We start from the raw sequence: 20,588 nt of genomic DNA on the forward strand, positions 1-20,588 counted from the left end.
CGGGGATGTCCGCGCCCGCGGAGGCTCCTCAGCGCTGCGCGGCGCAGGGCAGGAGGGGGGTGCCGGGTCCGGAGGGGGAGGCGGCGCGGGGCGGCGCGGTGGGGCCCGGTCCGGCTGCCGCAGCGCGGGGCGGCGGGCGCGGCGCGGTGGGGCGGTGCGGTGCCGGCGCGGCGGCCTAGGGGTCGCTGTTGACCGCTGCGGGGCGCGGCGGGGCGGCGCGGCGGGGCGCGTCAGCGGCGGGGCGGCGGGGCGCGGGGCGGCGGGCGCTGCCATTGGCCCGACTGTCATGTGGTCGCGCGGAGGCATCCGCAATTACACGGGAATGTTTTCCTAGAGATGTCAGCCTACAAAGGACACAATCTCTCTTCCTCAAATTCCGCCCCAAAATGTCCTTTCCCAACAGCTCTCCTGCCGCTAATACTTTTTTAGTAGATTCTCTCATCAGTGCGTGCAGGAGTGACAGTTTCTACTCCAACAGCGCCAGCATGTATATGCCACCTAGCACAGACATTGGGACGTATGGGATGCAAACCTGTGGACTCCTTCCGTCTCTGGCTAAAAGAGAAGTTAATCACCAAAATATGGGTATGAATGTACATCCTTATATACCTCAAGTAGACACTTGGACAGACCCGAACAGATCTTGTCGAATAGAGCAACCTGTTACACAGCAGGTCCCCACTTGTTCCTTCACTACAAATATTAAGGAAGAAAGCAATTGCTGCATGTATTCCGATAAGAGATCCAAACTCATTTCTGCAGACGTCCCTTCCTACCAGAGGCTGGTGTCTGAATCATGCCCCATTGAGAACCCCGAGGTTCCCGTCCCAGGATATTTTAGACTGAGCCAGACCTACGCCACTGGGAAAACCCAAGAGTACAATAATAGCCCTGAAACGAGTTCAACTGTAATGTTACAGTTAAACCCTCGCGGCAGCTCCAAACCGCAGATATCAGCTCAACTTCAGCTGGACAAGAAAATGAATGAAAATCCGAACAACCAAGACAGCACCTCTAAAGTCTCTCAAGTGGAAAGTCCCGAGCCCAAGTCCACGTTGCAAGACGAGCGGAGCTGCCTGCCTGAAGGCTCTGTCTCCAGCCCAGAAGTCCAGGAGAAGGAGAGTAAAGGTCTGTATTAGCGAGTTTAAGCCGTGCCGTGGTGTAACTCCAACACGCCAGCACCATAAAGCACGCTCGGATATACTAACGAGCATCACAGCCATCACATTTAATGCTAAGGAGTATCGGGCTGCAGGTGCTGTGTCTCTGAAGATTTTGGCAGGCAAAAATGCCACACAAAAGGGTACAAAGATTTTCTGTAGAGATCTGCCTCTCTCGTGCATGCAGACCGCCTCTCTAATGCGGGGAATATAGCCGTGTGCTCCTTAATGCGCCGCAGCAGCCAAAGGCAGCCCCATACCTCTCAAAAAGCAGGTCTGGAGGTTGTAAAATACGACTAGTTCAACTTTTCTCTCGTAATATTTTGCTGATTATTCTCATTTATTTATTTGTTTATTTTCCTCTGAGCCTTACTGTGGTTTGTTTGCATTTAAACTTAATTAGGACCCTATTAAATTAGGTGAAGAAGGTGTTACCAGGCTGGGTAAACTTGGAAACAAATGCACAATGAAAGCAGCAGTCCACTGTCTTCCTGGTCCAAAGGTAGAATATTTCAATGTGTTGCTTTAGGTAACCTTGGATTGGTCTCCAAAAGTGCAACAGTATTTTGAAACGCTTTTGAAATGTAAAGGTGATGATAGTATCTTTTTATTTCCCCTTTAAAATTGCACTAAAGCCTTTCTTTCTAACGGCGTGTGTCGAAGAATCCCAAAATGGGAAATTTTCTCCTATCAATATGTACTTTGCAACCTCTAGGTCGATTTTTACCATACGTGTGCATGAAGATTCTCTTTATATGAATTATATTTAACAGCTCAGCTCTAAGTTGATGTGAGACAGATTTCTTTATGGTGAGGAAAAAAAATCTGAAAGGAAAAAGAAAAAAAAAAAAGGAATCCGAGGTAGAAGGTGTGAATGTCTCATGTATATTTCTAGCTGGGAATATGTCTATGTCTGCTTCTAGGTGTGATTGTATAATTCAGCTGATGGCTGAGGGGATGCTTCTTCAAAACACAGCGCGAGAGTATTTTGTCATTCGGGGTACTTTTGTAGCAAGTGTCGTGGGAGCCCGAGGCGGCCATGGCGAGGCTAGAACCGTGAAAATGTGGACATGGGGCTGATGGCAGGTTAAATATTGCTGGAAAGCTAAACGTCAGCTAAAAACTTGGGAACCCATTTCTGGAAGGGGCTGGAGCGCGGGCAGCTTGGCAGGGTGCATGTGTGGGGACGGGAGAGCCCAGGCTGGCAGCAGGTCCCCTCCCTGTGCCCACACCTCGCCCGAGCTGCCTTTAGTGCCCGCATCCACCATATCCACCAGATACTGCAGAGAAGGGGTCATGGCCAAGGGTACACTCTAACAGCCTGAGGGATTTTTGATTTTTTTTCTTTTTCTTCTTTGATTTTGATAGAGGAAATCAAGTCTGATACTCCAACGAGCAATTGGCTAACTGCAAAGAGTGGCAGAAAGAAGAGGTGTCCTTACACTAAACACCAAACACTGGAATTAGAGAAAGAGTTCTTATTCAATATGTATCTCACTCGAGAGCGCCGTCTAGAGATCAGTAAGAGCGTAAACCTCACTGACAGGCAGGTCAAGATTTGGTTTCAAAACCGCAGAATGAAGCTCAAGAAGATGAGCAGGGAGAACCGAATCCGGGAACTGACCGCTAATCTGACCTTCTCTTAAACCCTAACCCCGGGGGGGGCACCAGTGAGGAATGGGCACAGCACCGCTACTTGCCACAGGCAGGAGAGACTCTGTCAAAAACCGGCATTTTCCAGTTTTGGTTTGGTTTGGTTTATTTTTTCTGATAGAATGTGACTCTTCGTCCTTCTTTTAGCGCTGCAAGTGAATATGTATTACTATGACGAGTATATATAAAACCTAGCACGTGTAATTTATTTTTGTTCTCATCGTAATGCAGGGTAACTATTATTGAATATTATCATTTGGTCTTAACTTATTGGAACTGTCGAACATCCAAGCAATGTGACTTTTTCATGTTTTTACTAACAAAATGGTATTTATGTGGGGCTGTTACACGGGCCATAACGTTTTGAGTACACTCACTACTTTAAGAAAAAGAGGGGAGAAAAAAAAAAAACTTTGGGGGCGGGGGGAAAGAGAAGCACATTATAATGTAACTATCCTCGCAAATGAACTTAGAGATTGTCCTTCGTAAAATGGAGTATTTCCGTCTTCTCCATTGTAGACATTTCCTTGTGGTGCATATGTGGAATAGTAGTCGTTCAGCAGCAATATGTCCTTCTTGTGCATGTTCTATTCGCATGTATAATGCAATAAACTCTGTAAACTACTGCGGTTCCTTTGGTTTTCTACAAATTTTTAAAGTACACAGGTTGGTTTCCTGATCTTTCTCTGTTAGCAGCTCTTTGGACTAATGTACCTTCTTTGCCATTTTCTGGTCTTTGTGAGCGCCTGCCTGGTTTCCTTTCCTTCTTTCTTTCTTTCCCCCTCTTTTTTCTTTTATTTTTTTCCTCCCCTTCCTTTTTTTTAGGGATGGGGTGGAGACTGGGGCGGGAAATGATGTAAACCTGATTCATTTATAATTGTGCCTGTAAACAAATGATTAATTGATAAAATGTTGTGTGATGTTCGCAGTCTGACAAAGTGAATGCCAGGGAAAAAAAAAAAAAAAGAGAGAGAGAGGGGGAAAAAAGAAAAAACGTAGTAAAATATTACGGCCTAAACTGGACATCCTCATCCAATCAACTCATAAATGGTAAGTGATAAAAAAATCTTTCTACTACAAGCTGTCAGCAATATGTGTGCCGTTTTATTTGACATACTCGTTGATTTTTAAAATATCAGTCACTGTGTGCTTACAATGTGTATACTTTGATTTCGTGTCTTTACCCGCTTAAAAAAAAACAGCCATCGTACCAAATGCAAAGCTGAGCGTAAGTAAATGTTAAAGAGTTTAGTTCTTGGTCAGTTCAAGAGCTTTCCGAAGACAGTGGATGGGAAAAGATTCCCTAAACGTCTGGCAAGGTTGGCTTTTTTGAGCAGAAACACTCCCAAGCCTCTTCAGACCTACTTTAGTCTGCACCGTTTCTGTTTGCTCAGAGATCGTTTTATTTCGTGCAATTCCGTTTTAGGAGCACACATCCAGATAATGAAGTTCACGACTCTTAACCCTTTCTATGCATAGCTGAAAAATATTGTTAGGAGGGCTCTGCACTGGAGGCTGAGGAAGGGTGTGTGTGAGAGACAGCGAGTGAGTGCTTCTGTGAGCAGAAATACTAAGCAGAACTGCAAACGGCTTGCAAATGAACATGACTCCAAATTGAAGTGCAAATACTTGGGCATGCTTTCACCTTCAAACAGTACTGGAAAAATAGCGTGGCTGCTGTTTGAGCTGGGAGACCAGCTTGCTCACAATCAACGCCTATTCTTCTCCCAAGCAGTTTCTAAATCAAGAAATGAAACGCAAGATAGTGCCAATGCTGCCTGTCATGGTGACACTGACACTGCTCACATTGCAGCTGGTGGCGTTGTCTTTTACTCTCTAGTCGCTGATATTTCACTTAAGTCAATACTTTCTAACATGCACGTTTACTCGTAGGACAGCGGTATAATTTTCTCAAACCAAGGCACCATGATTTTGAAGCTGCGAGGCCTGCAAGCACGTAGGTGTTTTGTGCTTGCTCTCGTTTCGAAAACAACAAAGCGACACTCCCCGGAAAATCTTTGAATATTGCATGCGTTTGAACCTCCTTTTCTTTTCCTTTAAAGATACTCGGTACATCACCAAAGAAGTTGCAGCACTGGGAAGTAATTAACTGGCTCCATACCAAGCGTCTAAAGTATATAAAAGAGGAGGCTCACTCCAATCCGCCTGTTTTATCAATTTATGTCTGTGTGAAGCGAGGGGCGATTCTTTGCCATACCACAAATCCCGCTTCTGCAGAAAAATATGAGCAATATGAAAATGTAGAGGAAAAATGTCTAAGTAAGCTGATAAAAAGAAAAAAAAAAGAAAAATAGAGACCAAAAAAGGGAAGAAAACAACCTAAGACAGTAATAAATCACTAAATAAACAGGAATTTCAATCGTTTCCTCAAAACATCCCGCGAGTAGGAAGTGGTGCCTCCGTGCTGCTGTCGGTGCCCTCGGCGGGCCGAGCTGCGGGCTCCCACTGACCGTGTGCCTTTCCTCCAGATCCCGGCACAGCCGCCGGCCCGCGCCCGGGAGAGCTGCCGTGGGCAGAAGACCATGGGTAATCCAGTTTTCAGTTCTAACTGGGCACCGTTTCTCTTGGGAAAGGATAGCCGGGCACGGAGAGGGGGAGGGGGGAAAGGGGAGGGAAAGGGAGGAAAGGAAAAGGAAGCAGAGAGGGCAAAATTCTCACGTAGGCATTGAACGTGGCCAGCGCGGCCCTGTCCGGCTCGCTCTGAACTAGAGGCGGAGAAGGCAGCTCCGCTGACGAGCCCTTCGGAGGGCTGGAGCCTGCCTGCCTGCCTCCCGCCTGCAGGGCCCCTGCCTCTGCCCGCGGCGCTGCCCGCTGCGGGGCACGGCGGCGTCCTCTGGGCAGCGTTCGCTGCGGGGCCCGGTAGGCGGTTGGCACCGTAAGGGAGTTGTGTAGCCCCACACTTTCGCATATACAGGAGCATGTGTTCAGCCACACGTCAGTTGTGCTCGGAGACACAGGCTTTGCTGTTTCCATCCGTCCATTTTATTAGGGACACATTAATCTATAATCAAATACACCTCATAAAATTTTTATTGAAAGGCATAAAATCATTACAGAGGTCTTCCACCTGTTTTAAAACAACACAATGGGCATCTCTTTTAAAAAGTGTATCCTTTCCATGGAAACTTTCTGTCCGGGGGTGGTGGGAGAGGATAATAATACCCGCACATGCTCTGAAATATGGAAGTACCGCAATGTGCTTTTACTGTAACATTTTCCTGTTTTATGAGAAGTCGTTACAGTCCCAGCTTGCGATGGTTTGTTTTTACAGGCAAGAATCCCCCTTTCCCAGCGGGTTTCCTCAGCAGCTTGGAGTGTGATTAGCAAGCCAAGGCTGTTGGATTTATTTAAACACCCTGCCTCTCATTGATTAAGAAATGAATGGCAGAAATCACTCAAAAGAGGTGAAGAAATAGTCCGCGCCCGCCGCGGCCGTGGGCCGCCAGCGCGGCCACGCCCGCCGCGCCCTGGGCAGGCAGGCGGGCAAGGCGGGCAAGGCGGGCAAGGCGGGCAAGCGGGGCAGGCGGGCAGGGGGGGCAGGCAGGGCAGGCAGGGCAGGCGCCCAGCGCAGGGCGGGTGGGCGAGCGGGCAGGCGGGCAGGGCGAGCGGGCAGGCGGGCAGGGCGAGCGGGCAGGCGGGCAGACGGCCCCGGCGCGGTGCAGGCGCGCACCCGGCGCGGCGCGCTACGCGCTACGCGGGGCCGTTGTTGATGATGATTTTTTTTTTAATCACAGCAGCCCCAGTTTAGCGGATTGATTTACTCGCAGTATTGGTAAATATGATCACGTGGGCTCCGCAACCAATGGTTGAGGGTTGCAGTCTGCAAAATACTACGATTGTTCTCCGGGAGGGTATCATATACAGTTAACAGTGTAACCTTTTATATGACTAAGAAGGGAGCCTAAAATGTCGTCTAGTGGCACCATAAGTAACTATTATGTCGATTCTCTCATAGGCCATGAAAGCGAAGAAGTTTACGGGAGTAGATTCGTCCAGGGAGGTCACAGTGCGACCTCCAGGCCATCAGGTGTTGCAGAGAGTTCAGATTTTTCCTCCTGTAGCTTTGCACCAAAATCCACCGTGTTCTCCACCTCCTGGTCCACGGTTCACCCTCAGCCGTCTGCGGCAATGACCGGGATCTACCACCCCTACATGCACCAGCCCCACTTAGGGGCAGCCGACGCCAGCCGCTACGTGCGCTCCTGGATTGAGCCCTTCCCGGGCTTCCCGGGCGGAGGCGGCGGCGGCGGCGGCAGCGGCGGCGGCGGCTCCGCGTCCAGCTCCGGCTCCTCCAACGGGCGCCACTACGGGATAAAGCCGGAGACGGGAGCAGCCGCCTCCTCGTCTTCCTCTTCCTCCTCCTCCTCCTCCAAAAGGACTGAGTGCTCCTCGTCCCGGGAGTCCCAGGGGATCGGTGTGCCCGAGTACACGTGCAGCTCCTTCCTCCAGGAGCCCCGGGAGAAGGCAGCTGCCGGCAGTTCCAAGGACCCCGCCGCATGCAGCCACAACCCCAGCCCGAGCAGCGACTTGAAGGAGGAGAAACAGCAGCAACTTGACCCAAGTAAGTAAAAAAAAAAAAAAAAAAAAGAAAGAAGGGAGGGGGGGAAGAGAGGGAGAGAAGCAGAGAGAGGGGCAGAGAGAGAGGAACAGAAAGAATGAGAGAATGAAAGAAAGAAAGAAACAAGAAAGAAAGAAAGAAATTGCCCCTTTGATTTATTGCCGAAACCTGTAAGGCTCCAATGTGCAAAACTGATAGTTTTACTAACCTATAAAAACGTCTAGACGCCTACCCCAGCGCAAGCAGCAACAAGCACCCATAAAAGACTCCACATAACCACCTACCATCAAGACATCATTTGTACAGTAAACAGACTGGGGCATTAAGGCTTTTATGATAATTCCCCCAAAGTTGTGAAAACAGTCCATCCTTCGTTAAATTAATTTAACGACCTTTCTCTCTCCCTCACCCTCCACCCCCTATTCCCTGTATACCTCCCTTCTTCTAGATAACCCGGCAGCAAACTGGATCCACGCTCGCTCAACGAGGAAAAAGCGTTGTCCCTACACAAAGTATCAAACTCTGGAACTGGAAAAGGAGTTTCTGTTTAACATGTACCTCACCAGAGACCGCCGTTACGAAGTAGCTAGGATTTTAAATCTCACAGAGAGACAGGTCAAAATTTGGTTTCAGAACAGAAGAATGAAAATGAAAAAAATGAACAAGGAGAAAGGCAATAAAGGAGACTAACGCTGGGGTAGAAATGCAGTTGGGGAGTAGTTTCGAGTTTGGGGCCTTTGCGGGCTTTTCTTTTTTGTTTATTTGAGGGGTTTTTGTGTATTTTTTTGGGAGGGGTGGGTTTTCTGTTCTGTTTGTTTTGGTTTGATTTTATTCTTTCGCTGCCTCCTCAGCCCCCTATACATTTCTCCTGCTCCTCAAGTGCCCCCACCCCCCAAAAAAACTTTAAATCAATCTGGGATTTGGTCTGTTTTTTTGGTGGTTGTTTTTTGTTTAGTTTTCTGCTTGTTTATTTTTGATTGGTTTTGGTGTTTTTTGTTTTTTGGGTTTTTTTTAAGATAGAGGTGAAATGTGGTCTCTGTCAGGTATTTTGGGAAATTTTGTCTTGTTCGCCAACGTGTTTTGCAGAGTCGCTTCATCCCCTTCCCTCCTTCCCAGACCGTTTGGTTGGTGATATTGTGAGTGCACATTAGCTTTGAGAACTCTATCTGATGTTAAATGTTTGACATGTTTCTTAAAAGTGATGTAGTCTAGGTAGTTACTCGGCCAAAACAAAGGTACGGAAGGGAATTATAATTCCGATGATAAAATATACATTAAATTACAGCTGCTTAAATCAATGGAGGTGCTGTGTTGTCCACGATTTAGTAAGAGGAAACCTCTTACCGATAACCTCTGCTTTCTAGGATTGAATCTCGCTCACTCGCAATATATGCTACAGCGAGGCTACGAGCTTATTTCCCCTCTTTAGTGCACTGTTAGGAGGTTATCTCATCCTTGAAGCCGTTCTCACTAGGCCTACCGTCCTCCCGATCCCCCGGCTAGCTGCCGTCCTTGCCCCCGGTGATTATTGTATTAAACCACCCCGTGTCTCGAACTACAGACCTCTTGTAATTGTTGTCAGTTATTGCACAATAAAGTCTGCCGTGACCGAACGACAGCGCTGCGGTGTCGCGATGCCCTCTGCGCCGCTCGTCCCACCGCGCAGCTCCCGCGGGCCGAGTACGGCCAGGTCGGGGCCGCGGGAAAGCCGGACCTCGCTGCCGGTGCAGCAGCACCGCTGGCAGTCCCATAGGCGGGCGGAAAATCGTTCCCCTCCTCCCGCTTAACAGAGCTTTGCACTCGGAGGTCAGTGGCAGGGAGGCCGGCGACGGCCGCGCCGTGTAGGTGAGCCGGGTGCCGCTAGGCTCTCCGCACCATCCCCGTGGACGGCCTCCGAAACATCAGAGGGCTCTCGGGATAATTTAGGAAACATTTCCGCCACGGTCCTCCAGAGACACAGAAGAAAAATGATGCCTATTTGCTTAATCCTTTTTTTTTTCCTCCCCCCCCCCCCCCCCGCTTCACTCCGCCGTTTCTTTTGGAGGAGGGCCGTTTCTAGCCTCTGCACTCTTTAATCTGAAGGTTGGGGAGCTCTGGGGGTACACGGCTGCTTCCAAACGCTCAGCTTTGTTGGCAAGAGTTCATTTAGCAACGCGTCTCAGCCAGGCCTTCTGCATTTATAAATACACATGACTTTATCAAGATAATTGAGATGAAGTTCATTGTAAAAAATGCTTTGTTTAAAGAGCAACCATTAAAATGAAGGACTCGTAAATATTTACGAGCGGTTCGGTTAATTCAAGATTAAGGGGGGAGCCGAGAGACCTGGTGTTCGAGAGTTTTTTACCTCTGGAGGGAAAAAAAAAAGGCAAAAGCATGCAGTGCCAGGAAAAGGTGTTGCATTGCTTCCCATCCATTGTAGAGAAGATACCTATAATTCTTTTAAAACAGGAAGAACCGTGGTACAATAAAACCATTGAGATGGCTAGACGTCTGGACCTAATGAGTTTACGATATGCTATGGCGCTTTTCTTTGAAACCACCTTATTTTGATGTTTGTGTTTGTTAGAGGAGAAAAAAAAAAGCCAAAAAATGCAGACAAACTAGGTCTTAAAATCTTGGACTATAAATTTCAATATGTCAGCGCTGGGCCAAGGCAACAGACTCAAAAAAGACCCGAAGGTCACGAAACTGAGCGATTTTATAAACTCCACGGATTTGTTGAAATGCATTTTATTGGATATTCTACTGCGATGAATCCTACGATGTTAGCCTCAATATATTCAGAAATAACCATGAAGGAAGGTGATCTATTACAACACGCAAACAATATTCTTGCAACACACTATTATGTTGATTCCAGCAGAGGCTCTCGTAAGAAATTGTCACCAAGTCCACGCTCTCTCTTCTCATTATTTTTCTCTCAGATAGATACACAAATTTTACCTTGTGTATTTTCTTTGTGTTTGTTTTCTTTTCTCCTCCCTTTGTTTACCTGTTTCTAATATTGTGTGAGTTTATTTCAAAATGGCAGAAAGAAAACCAAATGTCTCGAACGCCGAAACGCGGTTCTTTCATGGAAATTAATTTTAGTGACAGACTGAACAATAATTTAATTCCTACCCGTTGCTTGTGTTAATATATGTTTGCACATATGCAGAGTCGCGTGCACACGCATTATTCCGAATAATTCCCAGGCATGTGTGGTGGGAGGCGGGGGCCGGGGTGGGGGGAATGGTGGCGAACAAAGATTCATCTTTACTTTCGTTTACATAAATCAATCCATAAATACATAAATACATGGGCAAACAAAATAACATGTTCAAGACAAAACCCATATAACTCTGAAAGTACCACACATGGAGAATCTGTGGTGTAATGTGCGGGGAAACATGATCGAAAACGCGATAGCAGTGGTCTTCAAAGCTCGGGCGTCTTTCCTGGCTGCCATGTGTAAACGAGGCGCATTCTTTGTATGCAGTTAATTATAGCACTGGAGAAAAAAAAAGGAAGAAAAGAGTGACACAGAATTGTGGTAGGAAAATGGCACTGCAAACTCCGACAGACTACACGAAAAAAAAGGAAAAATGAAAGAAAAATGAAGAAATTCAACCTCGGAGCAGAAGGCAAAGGACGAGCTGCTTGCTCGTAGCTGCCCCGCCGGCGCAGTGTCCCGCAGCACCCGTCTGGGTCCGGGTGGAACCACGGCCTGGCGACGGCCCGGCGGAACCGAGGGCAGCTCGGGCCGGGAGGGCGCTGCCTGTTGGCGCCGCCGCGCGCCGCCAGAGGGCGCCCGCGCTCCACTCTAGCGCCTTCGCCGCGCCCCGCTCCGCGCAGCGCCCCGCGCTCCGCGCGTTGCAGCCCCACCGCGGCCGCGGGGAACCGTGACTTGCTGCCTGCACCGCAGCCACGCGCGCGTGGGTGCTTTCCCGTAAGATTAGTGTCCCGGCGGGATAAATAGTGGGGGGAGGGAGGCTCTGGCGCAGATGCAGAAAACTGGTACTGCCTCTCCGTGCCCCTCCGCGGGTCATGCAACTGCGCCATTTCCCTCCTTGCCCGGCCTGGCCTCCTGCCATCCCGCTGCTCTCTGGGCTGCAGAGGGTTCCTTGATATAGCCACCTTCCTAAAGACATATGCTCTGGACTGTGGGGCCGCTGCCCCGGTAGAGGTGTTGCTGCGGTCTCAGGGCCTGCTCGGCCTTCCATAGGTGGGGCAGTCGGGCAGGCCACCGAGGCAAAGCTAATTAATTGGCATGTAGGCGGATTTGGCGGTGGTGGGAGAGAGGCGTGATGGGCAAAAAGCTGGAGATGCCTTTTATGCAATCACAAGTATTTTTTTGTCGATGCACACCAGACAGTAACGCGTGATTCTGATGAGGCCTGTGTTATTTTTCATCTCCCTTCAAAACAGGGCGGACTCGAGGTCCTCTGGGTGTCCGTCCGAAAGCAGGTTCCCACTGCAGGTCAAAGTGGGCAAAAGAGGAGTGGAGACAGTGCTTCTTGGAGCAAGGGGAGCGGGGCCCGTGGAGGTGGCTGGCCCAGGAGCCTGGGCAGCAGAGAGCCTCCTCCCAAAGAACAGGGCTCACTTATGTCGGCCCGCGGCCACCCACGCATTCTTTTTCTCTTTTCTTTTTTCCCTCCCTCTCTCTCCCTCGTTATGACGTCCACCGAGGGTCAAATGATGGAAAATATATTCATAGGCATGATTTCCATTAAGTATCAATTAACCTGGAGTCTCAGCCATGCGTGCACGGCGTCAAGGGTAAATGTGCATTTCATTTCCCAGCTCTCTGCTAGTCTGTAAGGAAATGACCCGGCGGGTCCGCGGGCACCGAGGCGTCGCTGCCGCAAGCTGCTGCCTTTCGGGCCCCCAGCTGCCCCCGCCAAAACCCTGTTTCCCCGCGCCGGCCATCGGAGTCCTTGGCAGGTCTCTGTCCTTGCCGGCCGGCGGTGTAGGCAGCGCTTCAGTGCTAAAGCCACGGCCCAGAGCCGCGGGCAGCGCAGTCTGGGCGGGCCGCGCGGCCTCGCCCCGGGCAGCGCGCCCGCGGTTATCGCGCAGGATCTGCGCGGCCGCCTCGCCCCTGCGCGGCGGGGGTTTCGGCGGCTCCTGGCGAGCGCGCCCCGGCGGGGGGGAGCGGGGGCGCCGCAGCCGAGCTGGATCCGGGCAGGGCTGGGACGGGTTTTTTTTTCTTGCCTGAGGAGCGGCACATGTAAACTGAAGCCAAAAGTCCCCCCTGAGCTCATGAGCGTGTGTGTGTGTGTGTGTGTGTGTGCGTGCGCGGGCTGCTGTGTGTCTAATAGGAAATAGTAAAAGCAGTGAGGCAGGTCATTTTGGGAGCGATTATATTCCAGTCCTGGTCACCACATACACGGAGAGCAAGAGTGGGGAGCGCACGGGTGAGCGGTGGCGGCGGTATGAGCGCGGCGTAGAGGCACCGGCGGCTGCGGCAGCGGGAGCGGCGCCCCGTGCCCGCGCTCGCGCCCCCGCCCGCCGCTACCCCCTCCCAGATGAGCTCCTACTTTGTCAATCCGCTGTACTCCAAGTACAAGGCGGCGGCGGCAGCGGCGGCGGCGGCGGGGGAGCCCATCAATCCCCCGTACTACGACTGTCACTTCGCGCCCGAGGTGAGCAGCCGCCACGCCGCCGCCGCGGCCGCTGCCGCCGCCCTGCTCTACGGGAACGGCGCGGCCGCCGCCGGCTTCCCGCACCCCGTGCCCGGCGGGGCGGGGGGCGGCGGCGGCGCGGCCGCGGACTTTTACCACCCAGCCGGGGGGAGCCCCACGGCCGCCTACCAGCCGCCTCCTCCTCCCCCCGCCGCGCCTCCGCCTCCTGCCCCCTGCAGCGGGGTTACCTGTCACGGGGAGCCCGCTAAATTTTACGGATACGATAACTTACAGAGACAGCAGATTTTTACGACACAGCAAGAGGCCGAGCTGGTACAATATCCTGATTGTAAATCGTCCAGTGCTAATATTGGCGAGGAACCAGACCACTTAAATCAGAGCTCGTCTCCTGCTCAAATGTTTCCCTGGATGAGACCACAAGGTTGGACGCAGTCAAAAATTTGCTTCCATCTCACGTCTGAGTTTGAAACTTTCTTTTCCTCTTCCCGCGTCTTTCTTTCTGCCTTTCACTCCCTGCCTTTGCTTCCCTCTCTCCCTGCCTCTCTCCCCGCGATTCCAATCACCGCGCTGGCTTGCGATAATAAAGCGATACAGTAAGCAAAGAGAAACCTCTGCAGAGGGCAGCTGCCGCCCCAAGAGTAGCCTTAAAGTCTCCTTTCGGACTCAGACGCACAACTGACACTCGGCCGGCTCCCGCCGCTGCTGGCTGGCCGCGAAGGGTGCAGGGCCGGGGGTGCGCCAGGTAATAAAGTGACTCGTAAACTTGGTCCCGTAAACCCCGACGAGGGTGAAAGCTGAGGCGTACCGTGCATCTGCTATCGCTATTTTCTCCACACTCCCGTGTAAAGCTCTAGGCTCCTCCGTGCCCTCTGCTTCCTCTCCCTGCGTTTCCGTGGGGCTTCTGTCGGGGGATATCCAGAGGGATCCAAGATCTCACTCCCTGCCTGCACCTTATTTTGAACGACCACACCAACCTCCCAAACCTTGTGTTTTTATTTTAAACAGCAGCGCCGGGTAGGAGGAGAGGAAGACAAACGTACAGCCGATTCCAGACTCTAGAGCTGGAAAAGGAGTTCCTCTTTAACCCCTATCTGACCAGGAAGAGGAGGATCGAGGTGTCCCACGCACTAGGACTTACTGAGAGGCAGGTAAAGATCTGGTTTCAGAATAGAAGGATGAAATGGAAAAAAGAGAACAACAAGGACAAATTCCCTGCTTCCAGACAGGAGGGAAAGGAAGGAGAGGCCAAAAAGGAAGCACATGATCTGGAAGAAGACATAGCTGAAGGCCAGACGAATTAAATTTTGACCTAAAAGCCTTTGTGAAAGGCTGTCAAAAATCACCAGACATCTCGGCGCGTCTCCTACTATACACAGTCCTGCAATGGGATGAGTGACCCTATGTCCCTTCACTTGATATTTCTCTGATTCGGGTGCTTATGTTTGTGGTTTGGTTTTGTTTTTAACTGTATCTGGAACAATCTCTAGATTTAAAAGTTCATCTATTTCTTTTGCAAATTTGAGACAGAGTTTGTAGCAGTACACTTCTAATGAGATATATATATATATGTTTTGGGATTTTTTTTCAATCTTAAAAGTCGGTGATTGTGGGAAACAACATAAACTTCCTAATAATAAATACCAATAAGCAAGACATTTTACAACGCTTTATTAATCAAGTGCACTTCTACTATTTTTAATACTTGTCCTTATGTTGAATAAATTAAATGAATTTAATACATTTGAAAAAAGGATCTTAGAAATATATTTAACCTTCTGCTATTGATATTTGATTCAAATAAACCAAATTAATTCAAATATAAAATGGTTTTAATATCATTTTTGTAATCCACTTCTCCAATAACCTTCAGAGCCTCTCCTGCGCCTTTTCTTCATCCTTCCCACGCTGGGTGTCTCTGTGGGCCCTCGGAATGACATGTCGGGTACAAACTCTGTGTTTCTCTCCCTGCTGCCTGCGCATCTCTCCAAAGCCGCCTGCCTCGGGCTCGGCGTGGCCATGGTGCCTTCTTCTATTCCTGTGACACCCCCCTCAACCCCGGGCTTGAGGGACGACGGGGTCGCTGGCGGCAACTACATTCCTTTGCCCCACTGAGCTATAGGCCGCCAGCCCGGCCCGGGGGCACAGGCCAGTCCGAGCCGCACAACGGCGCCGACATCTGCTCCCGACCGGTGCGGGGCCTACAGCTCCGCCACGCAAACCGCGGCCAAATCGGACCTCGCCTCCCCGCAGCTGGTAGATGAGCAGGGAAATGCAAAGTTTTTGCGGCCCTGCGTGAGGCTGTCTGTGTTCTGTGGTCCCAAACCACGTGTAAAAGCTGAAAAGGGCTTTTCTTTTCCCCCTAAATATTATCACAGGTTTGGGTGCGTTTCGCAGAGGAGGCCACAGCCTGGCGAAGGCAGGACCTGACGCACGGTTCCCCGCAGCCACGGGAAGAGAGATCCTCTCTTATCAGTAAAATGGTTTATCTCGCCCTGTCCCCTTCTTTCCTTTTCTCCTGCTGCGCGGTGTGGTCCCGCAGACCGCGGCATCTGAGAGGACGGGCAGAGAGCTGAGGGATGAGATATAAATCCCTAGCAAGATTTCTGCATCATTTTCTCCCCACCGCCTCACGCCCTCGTGAGGAATGGTTCCGTGAAGGGAAGCGCAGGGACGTGCCACTGGGAGAAATAGGACAAATTTATATTATCTGTCCGAGAAACGAACGTGGTCTCGATGGAACCGAGTCGAGGCCTCACTCGGAAACTCACATCCAGGGCTTCGGGGAGGTGCTGGCCCCTTCTAGTGCAGCCATCGCTCCGCTCCCAGGAACCGACCCAGCACGGCGAGAACCACCGTCCCTAGGGTCGGGATTTGTACGGAGGATTTGGTTCATTTCGTTTCCCCCCTTTTCTTCACAGAGCCGTGCATGCTTCCACTCTTGCAAAGCGGCAGCTCTAGAGAGAGGCACAAGCAAACAGAGCTATTGTTCTCGGTTTATTTTAATCACGTAGTTGGTTAAAGTTAGTAAACGAGGGGAAACTGCAGCAAAGCGGGGAGGTAAACATTTTGGTGCATGGATTTGCATAAATACACCGGTATCCCTAGTGTCCAGGAAGGATGTGGGACTGGTGGTGGGGCGTTGAAAGAAACCCAGTCTCTTGATGCGTAAACACCCCTCGCTTTCCAAATAACACTAGTTGACAGTGGCACCGGCGTGTTGGGTCTCCGGGCATCGAAAAACCCCGTTTCCCCTGCTGCACTTGCGGCCGAGGCTGGAGGCAGCGGGGTCCCGGAGGGGCCTGCTCAGGGAAAGCCGGTGCTGCCCTCTACAAACCTGGGCTGCTTGCCGGGGGGAAACGCATACCGGAGACCTTTGCATCACAGTAGAGCACTTCCTAGGCTAATATTTGTCAAGGAAAGAGCTGCTACTGTACTTATTTTTCATTTCCAGACAAAGAGAAAAACATTCAAATATTCCTGAATACATTTCCGTTAGCGTCGTTCTCTCCGGGCCGACCGGGAACGCAGCCATGCAGGCAAAACCTGACTTCCTTGTGTACACATAGTTTGCGAAGGCCTAGTAGTAACAGGGATCATTTATTTATTAAGAAAATTTTAAAACCCCGTTGTTATTGTTAGGCTATTTTCCCCTCTTAGCCTGGCAAATTATTTTCTCCCTCGTTTGTACTTGAAGCCTTACTAAGAAAAAGAAAAAGAAAAAGAAAAAGAAAAAGAAAAAGAAAAAGAAAAAGAAAAAAAGAGTCAGAAACTTTCCCGGGAAGTCAACAAGCCGTCGGTAAATGGGGAGCCATCGAGTTCCGCAGAAGGCAGAAGTATTTCGGCAGGGAAGGGCTGTAGTTGCCCGAGTCGCAGAGGTAGCAGTGGCCAGAGGCCGCCTGCGACGATTGCAACGCGGATATACCGTGTTTTAGTTTTCGTGGAATTTCTCCGTTCTCACTTCGAGCAACTCAGTGCGGCCATGGGTGCTGCAGAGCCGCTGCGAAGAGTGCTGATGCTTCGGCCGCGAGACACGCTGAACGCGTGTGATATTCAGGGGTGTGCAACTTCCTGAAGTAGTGTGTTAAAGAAAGATCGTACATATTTAGGAGTGTCTATTTTTGTTAGCTCTGTTTTCGAGGCAGGTACAAGTAACGCTGAGGCCAATGACTCTGGCCGTTCCCTGAAACCAAAATTGAGCAAGAAACACCCACGATTTTTCTTCTCTGACCCGAGCATTCCCTGCGCACACGGGAACCTTTTAATTTTTTTTTTTCAATTGTCTCTAAGGATCGGATTTTCCCCGTTGGTGCCTCAGGTCGAGCGCCTCCGGGAAGGTTTTGTGACAGCGCCCGGAGCACCCTGTGGGAACCGCGCACACACCTCAGGCGGCCAGAGCTAGGTTTAGGTCGGTGACTGCTTCGGCTTCAGTAGCGGGCGCTAAAGCAGACATACTCTCTTTTGGGGCCCGGCGGAGCGGGGAGGCGGGGGGGAGAGTGCGAGTAAAGCCCTCTTTCGTTGGGGCAGAACACGGAGCCACCGGCACAGCACGGTCCTCCACTCGCCCCGTTCTCCACTCCCCTCGTCGCGGATCTCCCGCGGCCCTGCCATGCCCACGGGGCCCTTTCACCGCCCCCGGGGCGCGCAGGCCGCGGGCAGGAGGGTCGAGAACTCGGTAGAAGTGCAGCGCACAGGCGAAAGAAACATGGCGCTGGGAAGCAGTATGTGCAAAATCCGCAAGGAATTGCAGTAAATTCCTTTTTGTTTGAAGAAAATTTACAACTTGGTAATAGACCTTTTTATGACCTATTTGGGCTCGTCATTGGCTGCCGCTGGTCATGTGCAGGCAGCGAGCGCTTTCATGGCCTTTTCCTGATTTCCCTGGCGATTTTCCCCCTGCATTCTGCCTTCAGAGAGCCTCAGCCCCTCTTTTCCTAACCTTTGTCTAGACTGAGGTGTATGGCAGTCGCCCTCATGTTCGTGTCCCGCTCCCCAAAACCCGTGGCCGGTCCCGCCGTCGCTGCGCTGTCATTTCCCCGGCCCCGTGCCGCCTCATTTTCCGCACCCGCGGGGGGATGTGCAGACCCCGCGCCGCTCCTCTCTCTCTGCTCATTGCTCCCGCTGCCGCTATCTCCTCCGGCATACGGATTGCTACGTGGGTGCAAAATGGATTACAGCGATCCTCCCTTGCTCCTCCGCAAGCTTGCAGAGCCGCAAACCGGTAAGCACTCGACTGCCTTCCGGCTGGCCTCCGGTACTCCGCGCACCCCTCCGCGACACGGCACGGCGCCGGCTCCCCTGTTCTCGTGCGCTGCTTGGTCACTTGTCGCTCACAGACCCTTATTTTTTATATTGTTACAATTACTGTTGATACTATTATTGTTGCTGTTATTGTTATTGTAATTATCGGTGTTCTTATTACTAATGATAATTGTGGGCGTGCCGTGGGGGTGTGTGAGGCTGTTGCGCGGTCTGATGCGGAAAAGGCGCTGCAGGCCGCAGTGGCGCGGAGGTCCGCGGATCCTCCGAGCCGAGAGGGGGAAGGCTGGGGCGCAGGCAGCACCGTTTCCACTCTGCGGTTTTTGTCAATTTAAGGCCTTTTTAGGGGGAGTACTTTTCCCCGCGCCAGTCTGAAGCGCGGTCTGGTGGTGTGGTGATGTAGTTTGTTTTCCTAATTGCAGAAGGGCAGTCGCGGAAGTGTAAAGCTTAACAGGTGTTTTCGCAGGAGAATCGGGATCAGCGCTCCCGCGGAGGCTGAGGGTACGAGGCGGCCCCGCCGAGCCGGTTGGGCTAGGAGGCTATGCCCGAGGGTAGCCCCGAGAGCGCTCGCCCGCCCCTCCGGGAGGGATTAGTACAGCCTTCTGCAGCTGTCAGGGCTGCGGCTGCGGCTCCGACCGGCTCGGGGGTGAGGCATACGGGCTGGGCTCGGCAGCCGTACGGCGCGGGGGCAGGCTGCACGGAGCCACGACCGGGAGCGCACCCCTACCGCACGACCACTCACCCGCGTGGAAATGGGCAGGGGAGTTCAATCGAGGACGAGTTCTCGGAAAATGAAACAAAACAAACCCATGTTTATTTTGAAATACGGGGATAGAGAAGGCAGACAAACTTTATCTGCCTTACCTATTATCTACCCATATCCACGTTACCTATGTGTGTGCATATACATATATAGACTTATTCTCTCTGGAGAAGTATATTTTTTGAAGTATATTATTTTGAACATACATCTATTTATACATATATACATCCCCTCTTCATTTTCAAAATGTTAACTCTCAGTAGAAAACCCGCTGCCTGGTATGTAGTGTTTACATCGTAGGTCAGTGATGGAAAATGTACCGTGCTATTGCCCTGCAGGAATGTACCGAATCTCCATTTACCTTAAAGGTAGCCACTTGTGAAGAGAAATGCCTGATTGAACCATACTCAGTGAGAGTGGTAAGGTGTGGGTCGTGCCTCAGGTACATTTTTTTTTTTAAATCGCAGAGGAAATTCTACTCTAATCCGTCCTCAAGTACCTCTCCAGCCTGCTAAGACCTTGCCCCGCTGTAGCAAGGGACAGGATGTCTTTCTCTCATGCTTCGGCTATTTGTACTACCCGACCGCTCTGCATTGCCGAAGGACTTGGGGATTATTTGGGAGGAATCGTTTTCAACATAGCAACAGTCTTCGAGAGTAACTTGGAAAGTATGTTTTGCTTTAGGTTTCATTCTCAGAATCCCTCCTAGCTGACATAGTGATTATAGCTACTTGCTATAAATCTCTCCAAAGACTTCAAAAAATTTTTTCCTTGAGCTGTTTTGAAATTATTCGTAGCCTGGGGGAAAAGAAGAAAACAAAAGCAGAATGTTCTAACGAATTCTAATGTTCATTCCTTTGTCTACGGGTCTATATGCTGACACATACAGATACACATATACATTTATGATCCCACAGGTTTAGGTGGGAGTTCAGCTTTTTCCTCCTCTCAAACGCTCTCCTTCCTTCTTTTCTCGCTTTCACTTTTTCTTTTTTCCCCCCTTTTCATTTATTTCTTTAACATTGGAGCACACACAGTGTATGCTCTTGAATATACCTATGTGTTTGTGAGCATTCGTAAACATATGTACATAAGTGTGTATATCCACATGGCACATATGAACATTGTATTTATATACTTATTTATGCAGTCATGTAACGTGGGCGTCTATATGAGTGCGGGCGTGTTGGTATTTTGTTATTTTTGGAAAACAGAATTCATATTCACTTTTTTCACACCTGCTCTGTTTCCCGACGTGTTCGAAAGAAATTATGACTCATCTCCCTTTTTTCCCTTTCCTTTTTTTTTCCTTTCTTTTCCTTTTTCTTTTTTTTTCTGGAAAGGAAGCAGTCGATCCCTTGCCCACACTTCCCTGGCACACGGGCAGTCAAAGAACATCAGCACAAAATCACGGGCGGATGCCGCCGGCCTGAGTTCCCGCCAGTGCCCAGGTATCCCTGGCTCTGGCTGCCAATAGGGAAGTCAGGCTGGGCTCCCACTCAGCCACTGTAAGTTGCCTGGAAAAGGGCAGTCTCTGCTCCTTGACTCTGGCA

The 20,588-nt window shown here is 50.6% G+C and overlaps 3 protein-coding genes across 5 annotated transcripts; all 3 read left to right on the top strand.

Moving 5' to 3' along the window:
- Positions 1-386: 386 nt before the first annotated feature.
- Positions 387-2,806, top strand: HOXD10 (homeobox D10). The gene is made up of 2 exons (XM_010202607.2): positions 387-1,128; positions 2,529-2,806. The coding sequence occupies exons 1-2, from the start codon at positions 387-389 to the stop codon at positions 2,804-2,806; spliced, it is 1,020 nt and encodes a 339-aa protein (XP_010200909.2).
- A 3,934-nt stretch (positions 2,807-6,740) lies between these two features.
- On the top strand, positions 6,741-8,082 carry HOXD9 (homeobox D9). Its single transcript, XM_010205870.2, has 2 exons — positions 6,741-7,395; positions 7,841-8,082. Exons 1-2 carry the CDS (start codon positions 6,741-6,743, stop codon positions 8,080-8,082), a joined length of 897 nt encoding a protein of 298 aa, XP_010204172.2.
- Positions 8,083-12,899: 4,817 nt separating this feature from the next.
- On the top strand, positions 12,900-14,398 carry HOXD8 (homeobox D8). 3 transcript variants are annotated; one of them, XM_062004848.1, is made up of 3 exons: positions 12,900-13,016; positions 13,290-13,437; positions 14,022-14,398. In XM_062004848.1, exons 1-3 carry the CDS (start codon positions 12,900-12,902, stop codon positions 14,315-14,317), a joined length of 561 nt encoding a protein of 186 aa, XP_061860832.1. In that variant the 3' UTR covers positions 14,318-14,398. The 3 variants fall into 3 exon arrangements, with proteins under 3 accessions (XP_061860832.1, XP_010199622.2, XP_061860831.1); XM_010201320.2 differs by having other exon boundaries at positions 12,900-13,437; XM_062004847.1 differs by having other exon boundaries at positions 12,900-13,437; positions 14,025-14,398.
- The last annotated feature ends 6,190 nt before the right edge of the window (positions 14,399-20,588 follow it).

Source organism: Colius striatus, chromosome 11, assembly GCF_028858725.1.
Source record: "Colius striatus isolate bColStr4 chromosome 11, bColStr4.1.hap1, whole genome shotgun sequence".
In the NCBI taxonomy this organism is placed as follows: Eukaryota; Metazoa; Chordata; class Aves; order Coliiformes; family Coliidae; genus Colius; species Colius striatus.

Bases quoted from the DNA above. Each gene is read 5' to 3' on its own strand.
- HOXD10 (XM_010202607.2), top strand. From the start codon at position 387: ATGTCCTTTCCCAACAGCTCTCCTGCCGCTAATACTTTTTTAGTAGAT. The intron at 1,129-2,528 runs GTCTGTATTAGC...TGATTTTGATAG, and splicing joins CCAGGAGAAGGAGAGTAAAG to AGGAAATCAAGTCTGATACT.
- HOXD9 (XM_010205870.2), top strand. From the start codon at position 6,741: ATGTCGTCTAGTGGCACCATAAGTAACTATTATGTCGATTCTCTCATA. The intron at 7,396-7,840 runs GTAAGTAAAAAA...CCCTTCTTCTAG, and splicing joins ACAGCAGCAACTTGACCCAA to ATAACCCGGCAGCAAACTGG.
- HOXD8 (XM_010201320.2), top strand. From the start codon at position 12,900: ATGAGCTCCTACTTTGTCAATCCGCTGTACTCCAAGTACAAGGCGGCG. The intron at 13,438-14,021 runs GTTGGACGCAGT...TATTTTAAACAG, and splicing joins TCCCTGGATGAGACCACAAG to CAGCGCCGGGTAGGAGGAGA.